The sequence below is a fragment of the Grammomys surdaster genome, unplaced genomic scaffold (assembly GCF_004785775.1).
Source record: "Grammomys surdaster isolate TR1022 unplaced genomic scaffold, NIH_TR_1.0 252, whole genome shotgun sequence".
Classification (NCBI taxonomy): domain Eukaryota; kingdom Metazoa; phylum Chordata; class Mammalia; order Rodentia; family Muridae; genus Grammomys; species Grammomys surdaster.
In genome coordinates, this window is record NW_021604693.1 from 29,230 (window position 1) to 50,925 (window position 21,696).

General features: G+C 50.1%; 3 protein-coding genes across 5 annotated transcripts in view; all 3 read left to right on the forward strand.

Moving 5' to 3' along the window:
- Positions 1-461, forward strand: part of Dnaaf3 (dynein axonemal assembly factor 3) — a 7,267-nt gene extending 6,806 nt beyond the window's left edge. The window contains exon 12 of the mRNA XM_028775112.1: positions 209-461. Within this exon, the coding sequence (XP_028630945.1) occupies positions 209-403 (195 nt within the window). The 3' untranslated portion in view covers positions 404-461. The remainder of the gene's footprint in view (positions 1-208) is intronic.
- An 833-nt stretch (positions 462-1,294) lies between these two features.
- On the forward strand, positions 1,295-4,468 carry Tnni3 (troponin I3, cardiac type). Its single transcript, XM_028775054.1, has 8 exons — positions 1,295-1,397; positions 1,666-1,678; positions 1,849-1,920; positions 2,342-2,383; positions 2,617-2,748; positions 3,158-3,247; positions 3,720-3,896; positions 4,321-4,468. Exons 1-8 carry the CDS (start codon positions 1,387-1,389, stop codon positions 4,402-4,404), a joined length of 621 nt encoding a protein of 206 aa, XP_028630887.1. The 5' UTR covers positions 1,295-1,386; the 3' UTR covers positions 4,405-4,468.
- Positions 4,469-6,399: 1,931 nt separating this feature from the next.
- Tnnt1 (troponin T1, slow skeletal type) lies at positions 6,400-18,195 on the forward strand. 3 transcript variants are annotated; one of them, XM_028775050.1, is made up of 14 exons: positions 6,400-6,438; positions 8,033-8,075; positions 8,185-8,198; positions 8,797-8,823; positions 9,021-9,053; positions 10,119-10,140; positions 12,224-12,287; positions 12,537-12,653; positions 12,985-13,062; positions 13,523-13,636; positions 14,236-14,345; positions 14,948-15,038; positions 15,139-15,179; positions 18,054-18,195. In XM_028775050.1, exons 2-14 carry the CDS (start codon positions 8,044-8,046, stop codon positions 18,097-18,099), a joined length of 789 nt encoding a protein of 262 aa, XP_028630883.1. In that variant the 5' UTR covers positions 6,400-6,438; positions 8,033-8,043; the 3' UTR covers positions 18,100-18,195. The 3 variants fall into 3 exon arrangements, with proteins under 3 accessions (XP_028630883.1, XP_028630885.1, XP_028630884.1); XM_028775052.1 differs by having other exon boundaries at positions 10,122-10,140; XM_028775051.1 differs by lacking the exon at positions 6,400-6,438 and adding an exon at positions 7,767-7,849.
- Positions 18,196-21,696: the final 3,501 nt, after the last annotated feature.

The following is a 21,696-nucleotide window of genomic DNA, read 5'->3' on the forward strand; positions in this document are numbered from 1 at the left end:
GACAAGCCCACCACAGGCTGACCAGACCCTGCCTCTAGAGGCAATGAACCCATCCCAGGCTGACCAGGTCCCACCTCTAGAAGCGACGAGCCAATCCCAGGCTGACCAGACCTCATCTCTAGAATCGATGAGCCCAATCCAGGCTGATCTGCCCCCTCCTCTAGAAGTGATGAACCCACCTCAGGCTTACTAGGCCGCATCTCTAGAGGTGGTGAGCCCACCCAAAGTTGACCAGATCCCACCTCTAGAGGCGATGAACCCACTGCAGGCTGAGCTAGTCCTGCCTCTAGAAGCAATCATCCCTTCCGAAGCAGACCCGGCCCCTCCTCTGGAAGTGATAAGCCCACTCCAGGAAGCTCTGGCAATGTCCTTGGTGGATGCACCTCCAAAACATGTAACATGAACCCCAGGGACCAAGTATCCCATCTTTAACAGCTGAAGCAGGCCCTGGGATTGACTAGCTCAGCCCACCTCTGGAATGCTGCTTTGCTCTGCGCTCCTTGTCAACCCCAGTGATATAACTAGAATTTCAAATTCCTTTCCTGGAACTCTTAGCTCTAATCTTGCGGGGGTCCAAGACTGTTATCTGAGACTTATCCTGAATCACAGGCTGGAGGTACAACCCTGGGCTCCAGATCCTCTCTTTTGTCTCGGTCCCTTCTTGCTACTCTTGGGAGGGACAAGGACATATCCTCCCTTGAAAGTGGTTCAAATAAAGAGCGCAGGGTCACCTCTGTGTGTCCTGTCCTCAGTCGGTCTCCAGTGCCAAGAAGGGGGTAGGAGCAGGGGGGATGGGCCCCGGTTGTAGGTTTCCAAGTAGACGTGGCTGAATTTCGCAGCGGTGCAGGCTGAGGAACTTACACATGAACCTTCAAACTAAACATGCTAGGGGCACTGAAACTGACAGAAATATGGAGGAGAGAAAGGACAGTCTAGGTCTCAGAAAGACTACAGTTTGTTGAGGGGCCTAGGTGTAAGGAGAGAAGGCCGGCCTGGCTTTCTGGGTATGAACACCGGAAGCTGAAGTCTGGACTCTTGGATTTGAGAGAAGAGGGACCCTTGCTCCCGGGTTTTCCAGAGTCTGAGGGAAAAGGGAACTGGGGCGCCAGAGTCAGAATGAGGAGGGGGGTAGATCCCGGGCACCTTGGTTGATCCAACTGGAGCTTTGCACACGGCTCCCCTCACAGCCTGTTATCTCTCATCCTGGGCAGGGGAGGAGCCAGCAGTATATTTAGTCTTTGTCCTCGCCCCTTATCTCAGTGTCCTCAGTGAGGCTTGAACAGCCCAGAGGGAACCCAACCTCTAGAGACCTCCAAGGTCACCGGGGACACCCTTCCAGGACCCTTCCGGAATCTCCGATCCCGTTCTCTGCCTCTGGAGATCAGCATGGCGGACGAGTATGTGAATCTTGGTAACTTTGGACTAGAGACCCCAAGAAACAGGGAGAGAGGCGCAATCAGTCTTCGGGGGCCACGTGAGGGTGCAACTAGGTTGGATACTTGTCCTGAGATGGTAGGAGCCAAGGGTGGTTGGATTTCTGTAGAAATGAGGTAAGAATTTGGGAATCAGATTCTTGGGGTTCGAGGGAGTGGAGGAGGTAGCCTCAGCCTTTTGGTCGGGGGACCACCGTCAATGATTTCCTCTTCATGGTTTCTCTCCCTTCAGGAGCAGCGATGCGGTGAGCGCTGTGAGCTAAGAAGTGGGGTAGGGAACCCTTGGCCCAGAGTGGGTGCCGTAGGGAGAGAGGGCTGGGGACCGGTGGGCAGTTGAACCTGCCGCTAGAGGTGAGGGATCCAGGAAGAACTGGACGGGTAGATTTGGGTAGTGATGTAGCCTGCTTCAATTCAGCCCGCGCCTGCTCCTGTCCGACGCCGCTCCTCTGCTAACTACCGAGCCTATGCCACCGAACCACACGCCAAGGTGGGCAGGGGTCCTAGAGGACGGGGCTTTTGGGTTCAGAATCCCCTAGGACCCAGGGAGGGGTGGCACCAAGGACTTGGAAAGGGGTGGTAGCGCTTTGGTGATGGGCAGAGCCCGATGGGTGGGGCAGAGTTTCAGAAAGGTGCAATCTAGGGTTGGTGGGAGGAACTCCTCTGCCTACAGCAAGGCTTAGGCGTGAGCATGATGGTTAGCAGTGGGTAGTAGGCACTGTGTAGCTCTAGCCAGAGACAAAGATGGATGGAGGAGGCAGAGGGACGTGGCTTCCAGTGGACTCGCCGTTCTGGTTGAAGAATGAGTGACCCGAATGGGTATGGACTTGGGTCGGTGGTGGTGACTTGCAGCCCCGCCCAGTGTCCACTTTGGGACCTCATACTGAACTTTCTCCATATCACCCTGGCAGAAAAAATCTAAGATCTCCGCCTCCAGAAAACTTCAGTTGAAGGTGACTATGAGCTCGGAGGGGCGGGCCTAGGTGGGCGGAGCATTGGGGGGAGCGTTTCGGAGAGTGTCAGTCCTACACACACACACACACACACACACACACACAGTGCGCAGTTTTTGAATAAAAGACACAAACTTGGATGTTCGGATATTCTGTCTCTCTGGAAGATGGAGGGATTTTTTTTTTTTAAAATACTTTCGGGGACTCTGTTGTCTTCTCCCATCATTTCGCAGACTCTGATGCTGCAGATTGCAAAGCAGGAGTTGGAGCGTGAGGCAGAAGAGCGACGCGGAGAGAAGGGGCGTGTTCTGAGCACTCGTTGCCAGCCTTTGGAGTTGGATGGGCTGGGCTTTGAAGAGCTTCAGGTACCAGTTTGATGAGCCTGGGACCCGCGGTCCCTCATCTCTGGCCTGGCATCCCTTGGGTATTAGGAGCACAAGCGCCATCTGCAGTTCTGCTAGGGACCTGCAATCCTTCTCCCAAACATTCAGTCCTACAACTTCAAAACCCAGTGTATTTCTCCAGCCTTTATCGCAGTCTCAGAATTCTTGACTCCTGGCCAAACTTCTTTAAGTTCCCTGGAGTGCAGATTCCAGCGTCAGTTTCCTTTCATCCCCTCCTTCCTCAGACTCAGGAGTCCAGAGGCCAGCAATCCTCTCTGAAACTCAGGGGTCCAGAGCTGAGGTCTCCTTCCTCAGACCCAGAGGTCTGCTCTCTCAGATGAAGGAACCCCGTCTCCAGCCTCCCTCTCAACACCCATGCTTCCTTCATCAGGACTTATGTCGGCAGCTTCACGCTCGTGTGGACAAAGTGGATGAAGAGAGATACGATGTGGAAGCAAAAGTCACCAAGAACATCACTGAGGTGGGAAGCCTGGGGAAGCCTGGGCGCCTTCACAGTAGACTGAGATCTCCAGGCTGTAGCTTCAGGCTGAGGGCTATGGATGTTTGTGCTTGACATAACTCTAAGCAGAAAGCAGGCAGCGGCATAGGTACACCGTGGCAAAGGAAGCTGTCTGCTTAGAGAGACAACACGTGCAAGGCAAAGCCTGGGTGGCACAAACAGGTCTGTGGAAGTTGAGCACTGAGTTGAGCTCTGGGACAGGGAGTAATGACACGCATATCATCAGGTTCAGTTGTGTCAGAAGCTTTGATTGATGGGCTGGGAGGATCATGAAGAACACAGAGTTGCAGATTAGAGGCTTTAATCTGGAGCCAGAGCTGGAAGAGAGGAGGAAGCGTAGCTACTGAGAGCAAGATAGAGATAAGCTTGGTTAGAAGAGACGTTCAGGAAGGAAGCAAAAGGAAGATGGGGCCTCCCATACGGTCCTCCCCAGATTGCAGATCTGACCCAGAAGATCTATGACCTGCGTGGCAAGTTTAAGAGGCCCACCCTCCGAAGAGTGAGGATCTCTGCAGACGCCATGATGCAGGCGCTGCTGGGGACCCGAGCCAAGGAATCCTTGGACCTGAGGGCCCACCTGAAGCAGGTGAAGAAGGAGGACATTGAGAAGGTGAGTGTGGGATAGGGTGAGAAGGAAGGTCTGAGTGGGCATACGGTCCAGGCAGAGAGCAGACGCACTTGGGGTTCTAGTGAGAAGCTTCTGATAAAGGGAACTCAAGAAGTCGGAAGACAGTGCATTGGGTGAGAGGAAGTAGTGAGGGGTAGGAAGTACAAAGACACTGGAGGTGCTTGAGGGAGACAGGAAGTGCTTGGAGGAGACAGGAAGTGCATGGGGGTGAGTGGAGGTACATGGGGAGATGGGAAGTGATTACAGGAAGTGTGACAGGTTGTTTGAGGGGACAGGAAGCACTCAAGAACCAGATTCTTAGAAAGGCTTCCAGCACAGAATGGTCTAGCAAGCTAGAGGGCAGATAGAGGATATTCAGGGGTTAGAGACTAGAAAGAGTCCTTAACCTCTGACCTTCCACCTCCAGGAAAACCGGGAGGTGGGAGATTGGCGCAAGAATATCGACGCACTAAGTGGGATGGAAGGCCGTAAGAAAAAGTTTGAGGGCTGAGCTCATGGCTCCCATCCTGTGCTCTGAAGGGTGTACCTGAGGAATAAACCTCTCCAAACTGGAAGTGACTGTGTGTCTGCTACCCTGGGGCACTTGAGAAGGGTAAATGAGGGTTGGTGTTCCCCAGAGCCATATGGGGTGTGGTCACAGGCAAGTCTCTAACATGGTTTCTCACATGGGCTAGTCTCCTCTACAGAGGGCATAGAACATGCCAAACCCAAGGAGAGATGTGCAAGTGGCCCCAGCGGTGGCTTTGGGGTTAAGAGAACTGGCTGTTTTTCCTAGAGGATCCAGGTTTGATCCCCAACACCCACATAGCAGCTCAAAAATATCTGTAACTCTGGTGCCAAGAGATCCTATGTCCTCCTCTGGCTTCTGCTCAGACAAGGAAACTCTATCTACCATACATATTACAATTTTTTTATTAAAAATAAATTTTTTTAGAGTTCCAAGAAAAGAAAAATAGAAACACGGTTATATTCACAGTGAGGCAGACAGATGATGGAGATCCTGTAAGGGACAGAAATAGAAAAGTAAGTCAGGCGTGGTGGCACACACTTTTGATCCCAGCACCCGGGAGGCAGAGACAGCTGGATCTCTGTGAGTTCAAGGCTAGGCTGGTCTCCATACTGGGTTCCTGGCCAGCCATAGTGAGATCCTGTCTCAAAAAAAACCCAAAACCAAACTCAAACCAAAACCAACCAACTAACCAAGCAACCACCCAACCCATAACTACAAATCCCCCTACAGAAATAGAAAATGAGAAAGAGAACGAGCAGAGAGAGAGGCAGAAGGATTGAGAAAGACAGACATACGGCCCAGACAAAGAGGCAGAGCTCACATGATACTGAAACAGCTTAAATGAACATACAGACACACCCCCAGAAGCACACAAGGACAGAATCTTGGAGAAACTGTGTCAATCTCAACACTGGAAGGTGGAGGCTGGAGGATTTGGAGTTCAAGGTCATCCTTAGTTACATAATGAGTTCTGGGCTAGCATGGGCTACAGGGCACCTGCTATGTGGGGCATCTTTCATTTCAAATCATTTACCCCACCACCAACAAAAGAAAACAAAAATTATGTAGAATTTCACAGTAGTCCAGACAATAGACAGACAGACAGTGAAAGAGAGAGAGAGGGAAGAGAGAGGAGAGAGAGAGAGAGAGAGAGAGAGAGAGAGAGAGAGAGAGAGAGATATCAAAAAGAGTCCAAACCCCAGAGGGGAAGAGAGAGCTGGCACACCCACAGAAATGCACAGAAACACAAACGAACAGGGGGAAGGAAGCTTGCTTTGCAGGCACTGGCTTCCCTAGAGTTCAAGGTCACCGCATGACTGGAGTGGGGGTTAGTGGTGGGAGGATACTAAAAAAGATCCGGTTGGTTGGAAAGAGGAGGGGCTGGCATGGTGAGGGCTCTCTAGCTTGACACCCCATCCCCTCCCTCCTCCCCACACCTGCTTCCCAGCTTTAGCTGCCTGTTGTCACCATGGTGGAATTTTGGTGGTGGACAAAGGAGTGGGGGTGGGGAGGGGGGAGACAGTTGGACAGAGACAGAGAAGGGAGATATAGAGGAATAGGGGCAGATTGGAAAAGACACAGAATATACAGATGGAAGCCAGAGACAGAGGCCATAAGAGAAGTTTGAGAAAAGCCACACAGAGGTAGAAGGAAGCCTCACTTAAGACATCTCACGCTTTGTCATTAAGCCCCCTTTTCCTGTACTGTTTCCAGTCTTGGGGACTCCAAAGCACTGGGTACTCTAAGAGAGCTTGAGGGGTACCCTGACGTAGCCTGGACCCTAGGGTGTTTGCTAATGGAAATCCAGCGGGATCATGAAGCAGATGACAGGTGTTGGACCCCAAAACTGGATGGAGCCAGAGGCGGGGGCAGAGCAGGGCTCTAAGCATGGGGGATGGTCAGAACATCGGAATCCTGGGGCGGGGCTCAGCATCTAGCTATAAACCCAGAGGCTATGTCACTGTCCTCAGAAGCCTCAGACTCCCTCTACAGCATCTGTGGACCCAGCATTAGGTAACGGGGCTCTGAGCTCTTTGCACTGATGTCTTTGGGGAATGGGGACTAGGTATAACAGTGAGGGTAGAATCTCCTCTTCCTCCTCCTCCTCCTTTGAGACAGATTCTGTAGCACAGGCTGGCCTTGAGTTTGCAATCCTTTTGCCTCCTGGGAGTTGAGATTATAGGCAGCAGCAACCCAGCTAAGCCTGAACTTTTGGGGAAGACGTGGGGTGGAAAGGGTGGAGGGGTAGAATCTGTGAGTTATGTAATTTTGGGGGTGCTCTTCTTAACATCGTGGAGGAAGCATGCTGAAGATGTGGATCTCTATGAGTTTAAGTCTAGCCGGGTTTACAAAGAGAGCTCTTGCTAGTCAGGGCTACATGGTAATACTGTCCCAAAACAAAGCAGACCCAAACAAAACGGTGTGGGTTTCAGAGGCTGGGGAAACTGCAGAAGATGCCCCCCATGAGTTAGGCATTGGGATGTATGAGGTATGAGGAACTGGGGAGGGCTTAGAGCCTGAGATCTCAGTGGTACAGGCCAGGAGTTCCGATGCTTAAGAGGTTGAGGCAGAGGAGTTTGAGTTCAGGGCCAGCCTGAAAAACAGCAAGGTCCCCTCTTGCAATACCAAAAAAGAAGCAACCAACTATTAGGAACAGTGGCACTGTTATTCAGGGTGTCCTGAAAGAGACCTCTGAGTTTGGTTGTCAAGTTTTATTTGAGGACCGTATACCTGGGGCCAGACAGGTACAGGCTGTATCTGATGTTCTGGGAGACAGAAGAATCGGGAATTCAAGGTTATCCTCAGCTACATAGTGAATTTAAGGCTAGCTTAGGTTATATGAGACCCTGTCTCAACACCACCCTCCAGCTCCCCCCCCCCAATTCTGCGGGTCTCAGAATATAAGTGCATGGACACATACTCCCAGACACGTACGAGTATGAATTGGGCACCCAGTCTAGAGACGCTAAGATTTCTTGATGTCACGTAACAGGGGCATAAGATTTGGGTCTCAGATCTGTGGGTACTGAGCTCTGAAGATCTCAACCTGGGGACCTTCAGGCCTAGAGAAGCAGAGTTTGGAGGGGGGAGCTAGTGGTTTTAGGGGCCCAGGACGAAGCTGCTCTTGAGACACCCATCCCTTTGCAGAATGTAGGTGAAAGTGGAGGAATCCTAGGCAAACAAAGGGGCTGTGGAGGAGGGGGGCAATGGGAGTGGGGTGGGGGAGCCCCACTTCTCCAATTCCTTATTGGGAAATGTCCTCTGTTTCTCTGTCTGTGACATTCCCCCAAAATAGCACTAGGGGTGGGGCAGCTATTGTCTTCAAATCTTGTCCCTTTTCCAGTACCTCCTAATCCCTCCTGGGATCAGGTTTTCATGGACCTGTCACAGGACAAAAGAAGACAGCTGTGGTGAAAGAGGCAGGGTAGGCTGCTCCGTGTGGGACTAGGGCCTGACCTCCATGGACTGGGCTTGGCTGGGCTGGGGGCCAGCCTTCCCTGACCCAGGGGTCCAAACCCCATCACCCCTCCCTCAGACTCAGGAGTCCAGGCACCAGCCCTCTTCCTTGAGGACCTATCTCACTCAGCCTCCTCTCTCTGGTCTGCAGGTCACTCCAGGATGTCAGACACCGAAGAACAAGACTATGAGGAGTAAGCAATGCCGTCTGGGGGGTGGGGGCTTGCCGTGTGGAGAGAGCACCCTATCCCAAGATGTCTAACTGTCCTCTCTTCCCTCCTCTCTCCTTGTTCATGTCTCTAGGGAACAGGCAGAAGGTGAGTGGGCAGTGGGCCAGCCTAAGGGGTAGAGTAGGCCCTCTGGTGTCCTGTCTTGGAGGAAGCAGGAGGAAGCTGGCTCATGGAGCAGTCGAGCCCCACTTGTGTAGGGGTAGGGGTGAGGTGTTCTGAAACTGCTCTCAGAAAACCCCTGGTAGCAACTAGAAATGCTCCCCTGTTACATTTGCTGCTGGGGCAGAGGGTCATCTTGTTAACCCAGTCTTCTACCCAGGACTAGGGCTTGGACCCTAGGTCTAAGGGAGGAGGGCTGAGGCCTGGACTCTCAGGTCTAAGGGAGGAGGTCTGAGGCCTGGACTCTCAGGTCTGAGGGAGGAAGAATGGAGCCTGGACTCCAGGTCTGAGGGAGGAGGGCTGAGGCCTGGACTCTCAGGTTTGAAGGAGGAAGAATGGAGCCTGGACTCCAGGTCTGAGGGAGGAGGAATGGAGCCTGGACTCCAAGTCTGAGGGAGGAGGACTGAGGCCTAATCTCCTGGGTCTGAGGGGCGAGGTCTGAGGCTAGTCTTTGAGTCTCTGGTACACATTCATTCGATGCTCCAGAGTTCTTAACATTTTCTTTGTGCGTCCCCACTCCTTCCAGATGAGGAAGCGGTGGAGGAGGAGGAAGGTGAGGCTTGAATCCCACAGGTCTCTTCCTAAGGCTTGGGGGTGGGGGTAGGGGAAGGAATGATGTGTTGGGCTGGAGGATCCTGGGTCCAGTCTTTAACAGCATCTTGCTTCTCTTCCCACCCCTCCGCGCTCCTGTGTGGCTGCTCCTCCCTGCACCTCCCTCCCAATCCTCGCTTCTCCTCCTGCCCCTCCCAGCCCCCGAGGAGCCAGAGCCGGTGGCAGAGCGAGGTAACCATAGCTTCTTCGCTTCCTGGGATTGATTCGGGGTGTCTGGGAACCCCGACATCATCAGGTCCGCAATCCACCATCACCGATAAGCTCCTGGATAACCGGTCGGGCCCAGGCTAATCCTTTAAGCACCTAGGGCCCTGCGCCCTCTGGTGGTCGTGAAGGGAAATTGCCTTGCGTGTTTTTAACCCCTTTCCCTTCCTTAAAGGGAGCCCTGTGCAAGCCTTTGTTCCAATCTTGGAAAGAATGCTTACTAGAAAAGCTGAGTGTTGGCGGAGAGGTGACCCATCTCCTCTCCTTTTGGCCCCTGACCCTGTATGTTGTATTTCTCCGCTATATACATTCGAAGGTTGGGGCTTGAACTTTTAATTTTATGTTTTGTTTGTTTTTGAGACAGGGTCTCACGTAGCCCAGGCTGATCTCAAAACCTGTAACCTTCCTGCCTCAGCCTCTTGAGTGCTGGGACTACAGGTGTTTACCACCATGCTCAGTTTGGTTATTTATTTAGTTTTCTGTTTTTGAGATGGTCTCCACCTGTAGTTTAAACTGGCCTGAAATTCAATATATATCCTAGGTTGTCCTTAAACTCATAGAAATTCTCCTGCCTCAGCCTCCCAAATAATAAGATCACAGGCATGAGCTGAGTAACTTGAACTTTAGGGTACCAGTAAGAAGTGTGGTGGGGGTTTGTGTCCTAAGGGAGCAGGGGGCTGGGGACAGAGGTCTGGGGTCCCTGAATGAAGAGAAGCAATAGGGTCCCTTTATTGCTGGGTAGGATGGGTGAGGCAGGATGCAGGGGTAAATATGACTGTGGATAGTCCAGGAGTTTGGTCCCTTGGGCTTTCAGAGGTCTGGGAAGGGCTGTCCCCACACCAGTGGAGAATGTATATCTGATGCGAGTGGTCCCCTTTCCCCCTTTTCTCCACCTCAACTTCTCTTCCCTCTCCTAATGTCTTTCCCCCAGCCCTGGGCTCTCAGGGCACCTGGGTTTCCTCTTAGGGGTGCTAAGCCTTTCTCTATGCAACTCTTGCTAATTATCTTTTTGTATTCTCCCATTGCCACCAGAAGAAGAGCGCCCCAAACCCAGGTGAGGTGCTACAGGGTGGGTGTGGTTACAAACCTATCCTCTCATGCTCCTCCACCAAGAGAGACAGGACACCCAAAAGGCAGAGAAAAGAGGGCTTGAAACAGCCAACCTTAATTCTTAAAGCAAGAAGTTCAGGACCTTCCTACATTGTGAAACAGGTCAGATATAAAAGTAAGAGCCTAGGTTCTAGAACACCGTGCAAGGGGGCTCTGTGCCAGCCCAAGGCTAATCAAGGAAGGCTTCTTGAGGGAGGTATAACCTGGATCCTCTCAATAGAAACCTTGCTAGTTGAAGGAGGCATTGGGTACATTGTAGGCAACGAAAGCCATTTCTTACACGCAAAGTTAGTGGTTATATATAAAAGTCACTCTGGATGCAGAACTAGGTCGTCATGAGTGTGGCTAAGACAGGGAGGCCAATGTAGGCTGTGGAAGCTGAGCTAAGAGGAGGCCTGGGGGTGATGTTAGGGCCAGGGTTAGAGCCCCTTGGAAGAAGGAACGCAGTTAAACAAGTTCCAGGTTTGAGAGCTACTGGGGAAGGGATGCAGGAGGTGAGTCCATGTCCACGGACTTCTGGGATTGACAACAAATGGACCGTAGAGACACCAAGTGGATGAGCCCTGCCGAGGCATGGAAGCGCTAACACGTGAATTATTCAGGAAGTTGCTGTTAACTTGGGTCTTGGGAAAGAGTGTTCGCTGGGCACGATATTGTTGCGTTCTCAGAACAGTAGTCTCGGTAATTCCAAGTTCAGCGTCTGTGGGTTTTGCTGATCTTACATCATAGCTATTAAAAGAAACTGTAGGTGTCCTGAGCATGCAGACATTTTTCTTGTTACAGCTGCACGCTGTTGCTGTTAAACAGTAAGTAGCACAGCGTTAAAGCAAGTGGGTAACTGTAAGCTACTTAGAGAACACCCAACTTTAAAGTTCATGGCCTTTAGCACGCATGAGCCCCGGGCTCCATCCTTACCCTTGAAATAAAGTTTCCAGGCCTGGAGAGGTGGCTCACTGGTTAAAAGCACTGACTGCTGCTCTTCCAGAGGACTTGGGTTCAGTTCCCAGTATCCACGTGGCGGCTCACAAACATCTGTAACTCCAGTTCCAGAGGATCCCAGTGCCCTCTTCTAGTCTCTGAGGGCACTTGGCCATACATGTTACCCAGGCAGCAGGCAGAGCCTCAAATGTACACATAAAAGAAAACGGTTAAAAAGAAAGTGAAGTATCTCAGAGCATGTGCCAAAGAAAAGGCAGCACTTTTAAGCTTTGAGATATTATTTATTCTGCGTGTGAGTGCGTGATCGTAGAGGTGTGTGCATGGTGCAAGCGTGGGGTTCAGAGGATGATTGACAGGGGTCCGTTCTTTCTTTCTACCTTGTGGCTTTCAGGGAATGGAACTCAGATCATCAGGATTGACACGTGGGCCTTAGTTTGCTGAACTCTCCCTGCCTGCTTTTTATGCAGAGGATTCAATACATGGGCTTCTATGTTTGATACAAGTATTCCATCCTGAGTCATACATCCAGCCCCTGATTGAGGAAGTCTAGGCCAGTACTTTACCACTGAGCCACGCCCAAGCCCCTCACTAAGGGATTTTAGGCAGGGCTGTAGCCCTGAGTCACACTCCCAGCCCCTCACTGGGGGATTCTAGTCAAGTGTACTACCACTGAGGCACGCCTCCAGCCCCTCACTGGGGGATTCTTGGCAGGTCTTCTGCTGCTGAATCTCATCCCAGTCCTGTTGTTACTTTTTATTTTGAGGCAGTGTCTCATAAGTCTCCAGGGATGGCCTTAGATTCTCTCTAGACCATGCAGGCCTTGAACTTGCCTCAGACTTCCAAGTAGCTAGGATGACAGATTTGTGCCACCAGACCCTGCCAGTTTTTTTTTTTTTTACAAGTATGTCAAAACAGGCACATCGAACAGTCTTGCATGTTTTATGAAACCCAAAGTATTCAAACTGTATTTCTCTGACTGTGGTCTCCACACAGACTCAGGGGGGTGGCTATCATTCTGAAGAGCGTGTGGTGAGGCAGGTGAGGGAGGCCAGCCTGTTGATGATCTCTCTCCATTTCTATCGACACAGCCGTCCTGTGGTGCCTCCTTTGATTCCCCCGAAGATTCCAGAAGGCGAACGTGTGGACTTTGATGTAAGTGACAGATGTCCTACCCCAGACGCAGCTGCAGGATCTTTGGCGCCTTGAGCCCTTTCTGACAAATGCTCATCTTTGCTTCCTTCTTGAAAAGCCTGGATTTACCCCCAGTGTCATGTTGTTAGCAAGGAATGCTTTGCTGACATCTGCTGGAAGCCATCCCAGCTGGCTGTCAGTCATCACCTGGGGCTGGGATGGGGTAGGCTCTAGGGCCCTGTCCAGTGGCCTCACGGGCTCCCTCTTCAGGACATCCACCGGAAGCGCATGGAGAAAGACTTACTGGAGCTGCAGACGCTAATCGACGTGCACTTTGAGCAGCGGAAAAAGGAGGAGGAGGAGCTCATTGCGCTAAAAGACCGCATTGTGAGCTGGGAAGGCCGGGTCCTCCAGTACATCTCCCCTTCCCTCCCTCCATATAGTGCTTTGGGGTCTCTGGGAGAAACAGTGGGGACATTGGGTGGCTGCACTCCAGTATGTATTTCTGCTAGGCGTGCACTTTAGAGGCCGAGGCAGGAAGATTGCCATGAGTTCGAGGCCAGCCTGGGCTATATGAGACTGTCTCAAAAAAGAAAATGAAACAAAATAAACTATACTTATTTCGTTTTCTGCCTACTAGTGGAGGGATAACTTGTGGGAGGGGATAGCCTCCAAGAATCTCCCTCCTCTGCCCCAATCTTCCCCCTAATACCCCTAGGAGAGGCGTCGCGCGGAGAGAGCCGAGCAGCAGCGCTTCAGAACAGAGAAGGAGCGAGAACGCCAGGCCAAGCTGGCGGTAGGTGTCTGTCCTTTCCCATGTTTGATACGCTCCGCGGTTCTCAGAAAGTGCCCGTAACGTATAGCATAAGGATTTTCCTATTAGAAGGGTGAACAGTCCATATAAATAAAAAGTCTACTGCTGATCTAACTTCAGGCATGGCTGGATTAAGAGACTCAGGCCATAGCACAAAGACTGAGCTTTGTTGGGTGTGATGGGCTCAGACCTATGATCCCAGCACTGGAGAAGCTGAGGCAGGAGGATTTCTGTGAATTTGAGGCTAGCCTGAACTATATACCAAATTAAGGAGTGAATGCCTCCATGGCTTCAACTTCCTAATCGTGGAGCAGTACCATCAGCTACTCAGGCTAGGACGTCCTCCCTCGGGTCTGTGGGGCCACATGGAGTGAACCCAGGCTAGGACCTTCCTCCCTCAGGTCTGTGGGGCCACATGGAGCGAACCTCTTTGTTCTCACAGGAGGAGAAGATGCGGAAGGAGGAGGAGGAGGCAAAGAAGAGAGCAGAGGATGATGCCAAAAAGAAGAAGGTTCTGTCCAATATGGGGGCTCATTTTGGGGGCTACCTGGTCAAGGTGAGTCTAGCCTGTGGAAATCTGCACTTACAAGAAGGAGGGAAGGGAAGCTTCAGAGTGCTGGTCCTGAGGAGGAGGACTAAGCCTGGACCTCATTCAGGGGCAGCTGTCACTGTAGATAGCATGTGGCAAAGTAGGTGAGGGAGACACCCTGCTGATTGTCTCTGTTCCTCTTCTGTCCACAATGTCCTTCTGGAGGTGCCTGGGTGTGAGAGAAGACTGAGACCTGCACTCCTAAGCTTGAGAGAGGAGGCATAGAGTTTGAATTTCTGGGTCTGAGGAGGGAGGGCTGGAGCCTGGGGCTCTGAGACTAAAGGAAGAGAGCTAGAGGCTGGACCCCTGGCTCTGAGAGAGGAGGCTGAGGCTAGACCTCTGGATTGAGGGAGGAGGGCAGTAGTGTGGAGTCCTAGATCCGAGGGAAAAGGGCTGAGGCTGGACCCCTGGGTCTGAAGGGGAAGGGAGCAGGCTGTACCAGTGGGTCTAAAGGAGGAGGTCTGAGGTTAGACTCCTTGCGTCTGTTGGAGGCACTGGCTTTGAAGGACAGTGAGTGGATTTAGTCTCCAGATTCCATCTCTGCCTTGGGATTCCTCCCCCTCCAGGCAGAACAGAAGCGTGGGAAGCGACAGACTGGTCGGGAGATGAAACTCAGGATCCTGTCTGAGAGGAAAAAGCCCTTGAACATCGACTACATGGGGGAGGACCAGCTCCGGTAGGTCCCGACGGCTCTCACAAGGCTTTCACGGGTGATGCTCCGGGTCTGAGTCTTGGTGCTGTGTTACTTCAGGCAATTGCACTCGTTTTCTAGGCCACTGTTGCTTTCTGTGTTCAAAATGTCGCTCAGATGCAAGCTACCCTGTGCTGACATGACCTGTAGTGTCTGGCATCCACAGGGCCCCTCCCGCAGTTAGGTGGAATTACAGCATTCAGAGAGGAGCTGGGAGGAGCATAAGTTCAGGGTCATCTTCTGCTGTATATTGAGTTGGAGGACACACACACACACACACACACACACACACACACACAATGTAAGTAATAAATAAAAATCAAACAGCTTTCATTCTGGGGCTCGCAGCCATTTCTTTTTTCACTCCATTGGGAGACTTTCGTTTGGGAACTTCCGTTTGAGAAAGTGGCCACACATTTGAAAGCCTTCAGCGGACAATCTTAGCAAGAATGTAGCAGCTATACCAAACCCAAAGAGGCTTGTTGCGTGCCTTGGGGTAGGTGTCTCAATCTCTCTGGACCCAGAACGCAGCCTGGGTCTCGCTGCATCCGGTCCTTCTCTACTTCCGGTCCTTCTCTGCTTGTCAGGGAGAAGGCCCAGGAGCTGTCAGAATGGATCCACCAGCTGGAATCAGAGAAATTTGACCTGATGGAGAAATTGAAGCAACAGAAATATGAGGTGAGACCTCCCTGCCTCTGCTGGGGCCCAGGCTGGGTGAGAGGTGTGTCAGGCGGGGCCCTGGCTGATCATCTACCTAGCTTGGTTTCCTGCTCCACAGATCAACGTGCTGTACAACCGCATCAGCCATGCCCAGAAATTGTAAGTGCCACTCCCACCCTCCACTTACGGCCCCTTCTGTTCCCTCCTTCTCTCCCTTAACCCCTCTACTTCCCCCCTCCCTCTACTTCTGCACACCACTGCCCTTTTGCTATCTCCTGTCTTTGCTTCCCGAGACATCCGATCTGTACATGTTCTTGTGAGTTTACTTTATTTATTTAAAGACAAAGTCTTACTTCGTAGTCCAGGCTGGCCTAGAACTCACTGTGTAGCCCAGGCTGGCTTTGAACGTGTAAGCAGATCTTTTTGCCTCAAGTCAGTGGAATGCTGGGATGGTTGTCATGAATTACCACTCCTGGCTTTTTTGTTGGTCTGATTATTTATTTTTAAGCCAAGGTTTCACATAGTCCAGACATACTAGGTAGCTGAGGCTGGCCTCGAAATACTGATCCTCTGGATTTAGCCTCAGCAGTGCTGGGATTGTTGGCCTTATCTTTTGCTTGTCCTTATCAGCTCAGGTTTCAGTCTCCCTCCATCTCTCTTCTTCCTGAGTATATATTATTTTGTTACATGTAATTTTAAAAAATCACGGTTCCGCCTTCTTGGGAGCTCTGCCCGGGCTCCCTGCTAGGCTCCAAGATCAGCCGCTGCCAGGCTCATCCGATGGCCAGCTGGCTGTTTTTCCTGGAAGCTGCCATCACTCCCCCAGCCCCTCAAGGCTAGCTTTGCCAAGCAGCCAACAACTGCCCCAGCTGCCCTCTTCCTCCTCCTGCCCACCTTAGCCCCTCGGGTGGAAAACACTAGCCAGTTTTATTATTTTAGAACTAGCTAGATAACTCAGTGGCTGGGTGAAGGATTTCCTGCCCTAATCTTATCAATGAGCTCCCTCCATCCTCCTTGGCCTCTGTTCACAGCAGAAGCTACAAATTCTAGGTGCCCCAAGACCTTCATGTCTGCAGCTTCCTCCTCATTCCAAAACCTCTTTAGAATTCCCTTTCCCTGTGTCCCTTCTCTTCCTCCTGGGACCTGGAGGTCCCACCTTTTTTCATTTACCCAGCAATTGGCTTCTGCCTCCTTAATTGACACAATCAAGAACCAATTAGGGAATCAACACCTCTGCTGTAATTTTACACCATTTTTTTACATCATGTTTGCATAAACACATGTGTGTGCATGTGTATGTGTGTTTGTGTATGTCTATGTGTATGGATGTGTGTGACTGTGTACGTGGGGCGTATGTGTGTGTATGAATGTGTGACTGTGTGTGACTGTATGTGTGTGTGACTGTATGTGTGTGAGTGTATGTGTGTGTATGGGTGTGTATATGTATGGGTGTAGGTGCCCACGGAGACCAGAAGGTTTGGATCCACTGGAGCTAAATTACAGACAGTTGTGCATCAAACAACACATGGAGTGCACTCAGAGGATGTCTCGGAAGACTTGGTTTCTTCTTTCTTTCTTGTGGTCCTGGAAATAAAGCTCAGATCTTATGTTTGGCTGCAAGCACCTTTACCTGCTAACCCATCTCATTGGCCTCTCTCTTTTCTCTCTCTCTAGCTGTCCCTCCCTCTCCTGTCAGTTTTGCTCCTCTCTATCTCTTCTTATTAAGACAAGGTCTCCTAACAAAAACAAAAACAAAAAAACAAAAAAAAAAAAAGAAAAAGAAAAAAGAAAAACCAACCAACCAACCAAACAAACAAACAAAGCCGGGCGGTGGTGACGCACGCCTTTAATCCCAGCACTTAGGAGGCAGAGGCAGGCGGATTTCTGAGTTCGAGGCAAGCCTGGTCTACAGAGTGAGTTCCAGGACAGCCAGGGCTACACAGAGAAACCCTGTCTCGAAAAACAAAACAAAACAAAAACAAACAACAAAAAAAAGACAAGTCTCCTGTAAGCTGGAATGACCTAGAACTCCATTTGTATTTGAGGCTGCCCTTAAACTCCTGACACTTGCCTGCCTCCACCTTCCAAGTACAGGGATTACAGAACCATCATACCTGGCACACACACACACACACACACACACACACACATGTATATATGTATATATATTCTTCCTATACAGCCCAGGTTGTCCTCAAACATTTCCTTTTTTTTTTGTTTTTTTTGTTTTTGAATTTTTCAGTCATGGGTTTTCTGTGTAGCCCTGGCTGTCCTGGAACTCACTCTGTAGACCAGGCTAGCCTTGAACTCTCAAACTCAGAAATCCGCCTGCCTCTGCCTCCCAAGTGCTGGGATTAAAGGCGTGCGCCACCACCGCCACCGCCCGGCCTCAAACATTTCCTGATCCTCCTGCTTCATCCTCTTCAGGGCTGAGATCACTGATGCCCAGGCTTCTCGATGCTTCCTGCTCACTCTCTTTCTCTTTTTACCCTTTCTGTACTCTTCCAGCCTCCCTGAGCCCTGTCGTATGTCAGTTACTACCTCTGGCTGACCAACCCTGTTTTTACCCTCAAGCCCCTTGCACGTAAATTTGCATGAGTTTTCAGTGAGCTAACCCAAGAGAGTCAACTCTCATGTGACCACCAATGCCCTTTCTGGGCATTATCTGAAAAAGCTACACTCAGCGGGGTGGGGGTGAGGGGTGGGGGTGGGGTCATGGCTCAGTGGTAGAACCACTACCTAGAAACCTCAGTGAGGGACTTGAGGTGTGGCTCAGAGGTAAAGCGCCTGCCTAGAATTCCCCAGTGAGAGGCCTGGTTTGTGGCTCAGTGGTAGAGTACTTACTTAACATGGAAGAGGCCCTGACTCAGCACCCAGTACTGCAAAAAAGAAATAGCACTGCCGGCCTCTGCTCCCGACTTCCTCTGGGTAGGGGTGGATATCTGGTGGACTTCCTGAATTTTAAAGACTGCTGTGTTAAGCTTATCTTGGAGGCTCAGAACCTCTTCCTGACACCACCTTCTTCTCCCACAGCCGAAAGGGAGCTGGGAAGGGCCGAGTTGGAGGCCGCTGGAAGTAAGCCTGCCAGGACATGTCCCACTGTGTGAAGCCCAGGAGCCACTGGAGTGTGTCCCATCTGTAACTCAAAATAAAGTGTCCCCAGGCTTCTGCTTAAGTTTTCAGGGTTGTTATTATGTGGCTGGCTGGCTGGCTATGTGGGTTGATTGACAGCTCCATATTGCCTGGGAGACTCATCAACTGTCATTAAAGCAATGTCGGGTTCATGGCTGGGAGTACAGCTTGTCTAGCCCTCATGAGACCCTGGGTTAAATCTCCAGTTCCACTTAAATTAGATATGATAGTGAGCGACAATAATCCCAACATTTGGGAGCTGGAGACAGGAGGATCAGGGTTTCAAGGTCCTCCCTTGGCTACACAGTGAGTTCACGACCATCCTGGGCTATAGGAGATCCCATCTCAAAAAATAATGGCAATACACGTGATAGTGGCATGTGCCTTTAATCCCAGCACTCGGGAGACAGAGGCAGGCATTTCTCATGAGTTTGAGGCCAGCCTGGTCTACAGAGTAAGTTCCATGGCAGCAAGGGCTACACCAAGAAACCCCATCTCAACAAACAAACAGACAGACAGACAGACAAAGAAACACCCCCCTTCAAAAAACATAATAATGATCAGGGCTGATACAGGAATAGATCTATAAGATGTAATTCTAGGACCCAGGACATAGCCCAGCAGGTAAATGTGTATCTTGCCAAGCTTTATGACCTGGGTTGGATTAGATCCCTAGGACCCAAATGGAAAGAAAGCAGTGATCCCTGCAAGTTGCCCTCTGACCTCCACCTGTGCTGTCATAGATAAACATTCGTGTGCAAATGAATATAATAATTAACAAGAGAGATGTGGTTCTGGAGCAGAAGAGATGGCTCAACAGTTGGGAGTCTCGCTGCTCTTCTAGAGGACCCAAGCTCAATTCCCAGCACCCATGTCGGCAGCCCACAATAGCCTGTAACTCTATCGACAGGAGATCTGATACCCTCTAGTGGTGTACTTGTGTACTTGCATGATTGTGTAGACACACAAATTCCTAATAAATCTTTTTTAAAAAATGACTTGAGAGCCGGGCGGTGCTGGCACACGCCCTTAATCCCAGCACTTGGGAGGCAGAGGCAGGCGGATCTCTCAGTTCGAGGCCAGCCTGGTCTACAGAGTGAGTTCTAGGACAGCCAGGGCTATACAGAGAAACCCTGTGTCGAAAAACCAAAAAAAAAAAAAAAAAAAAGAAAGAAGAAGAAGACTTGATTTGGGGGTTTGGGATGGAATCCTCTCCTATAATTTCAGTGTCTGGACTACATTTTGAGAGTGAATTTCTTTCTGCTCCTTAGTTGGAGGTAGGACACTAATAAGCTCAAGATATGCTTCTTGTTGATGAACATTTGGAGACCCAATGCCAGTGTAATAATAGTCACAGACAGGCTAGCCATACATGTCCCTGAAATATAAATTGCCTCTTAGATTTAAAATGTTTTTTTACAAGGTAAGTAACTCTTCTAAGTACAGTTTTAAACAACACATCTGAGGGCCAGATGTGTGTAGGGGCAGGTATAGACTCCCAGAATTTGAGAGATGGGACACTAATCAGACCAAATCTGGCTAAAAATGTTCTTACCTCTGTCTGTGCACTGGTGTAGCCTTATTTGTGGATAATTTTATAAAGTGGTATGTGTGGTTTTTAAAAACACATCTATTTAGTGTGTCTTAGTAGGGTGTTTGTGAATGCCGTGGTCAGGGAGTGAAAATTGGAAGGTAGTTTGTGGAGTCAGTGCTCCCCTTCCTTGTGGAGATATCTGACTTCTTGCCTTGGGGAAGAAGGGTGTGTGTATGTGTGTGTGTGTGTGTGTGTGGTGTGGGGTAGGGTTCAGGTATCTCGGAAAACACGGGATTATCCTTTTGGATTTATGATCATTGTTTCCCAGGCCTCAAAGGTTTTATGGCTTATTTCTCTGCATAAATCCAAGGATTATGGAGTGGATGGGCTGCTTTAGTGCCCCTTAGGGAAAACGTTTGTTTCCCCTATACAAATTTTGACAGCTTTCAGTTATACTTTAGTAGGTCTGTGTTCCTGTCTCAAAATGTTTTTTATCCTTCTCAACTTGGATTTTTGGGGAAGGTAATATGAAAGATCCCATTTTTACTAGGTGTTTATTAAGTGTTCTTCTCTGTTGGGTCTATTAGAAAACTTTCAAACCTAGTGGAGCATCACATTTTAGTTGACAAAATCCTAGCATGATAGGACAGCATGATACAATCTGAATTATAATTTTGGTCATGTTTGGGGGTTCTCTTTCTGGTATGCTCAGAGAATTATTACCACTAGAAAATGTAGGCTTTTTCTTGATCTGGAAACTGACTCAGATACCTTGGGTTCTGAGACATATTTGGAAGTCTGGAGATGAACCCTTTGGAGGTGTGGCCTTGAGACTACATTTCCCAGCTTGCCTTGTGTTATCTGATTTCCTTGAACTTTGCACAGGAACTTTATCGCAATGTTAAAAAATGAGTTTGGCAGTGACTGGTTTTAATCTCGAGAACTCAATTTCCCGTGGGTCCTTGGTCTTCCTGATGCTTTTAGGGAGCCCATTCATTCATTCGATTTTTTTTTTGTTTACTTTCAGGCTCAGTTCTAGTTATTAGGGCTAAGTTGTGCTCAACGAAAACAAATCGAATTTATTTATAGTCTATGGGGAAGGAACAGATTAAATAACCCAAACAAGTCCGGCGTGGTAGCACTCCTTTAATTCTGTCACTCGAGAGGCAGTAGGAGGCGATGTTTTGTGAGTTCGAGGCCTTTCTGGTCTTCAAAACGAGTTTCAAGCCAGGAGGGGCTACATAGTGAGACCCTGTCTCAATACACAAATACCCCCCCCCCCCCAATAAAACCAACCTCCTGTAATCCCAGAAATTAGGAGATGGAGACTGGAAGATCAGCAGTTCAAGGGCATTATTAGTGAGTTCGAGGGCCATCCTATCTCAAAACAAATCATAAAAAGTATGCAAATTTTATTTCTGTGTCTCTCAGGATCCGCTATCTGCCATCATTTCCCAAATGTCTTTGGTCAGTCTCTTTACAAAGTACACTACATTTCCCAGCATGCTACGGCTGTCCAGCCGCTCTACCCAGATTCCCAGCACGCCCTAGGGGCAGTTTTCTTTTTGCTTCTTGGTTTTTTGGGAGAAGGTTTCTCTGTGTAGGTTTGGCTGTCCTGGAACTCAGAGATTTGTCTGTTTCTGCCTCTCAAGTACTGGGATTGAAGTGTGCCGTTTTACTGTTTTCATTTGACCCCTTCCAGCTCCGGATTGCTAAACGTGCCTCAGGATATAGGGAGTCTAGCGAAAACTTCCGCTTGTAGAACCCATTTCCCAGCACTCCTGGCGGCCTGCCTGCTGCCTCATTCTCTAACCTATCTGCCCAAGTTATGCGAGTCTCCTCAAAGGGGAGAAACTCCACTTCCCAGCTCGCCATGCGGGGGTTCCTTTTAGGCCCTTACCCTCAGCGATGGTTACGCAAGTCTCAATCAGGACTCCGTTTCCCAGAGGGCTTTGGTTTACAGCCGTGACGTCTATATACAGAGCGGGGGCTGGGCGAGCTTCTGGGCGG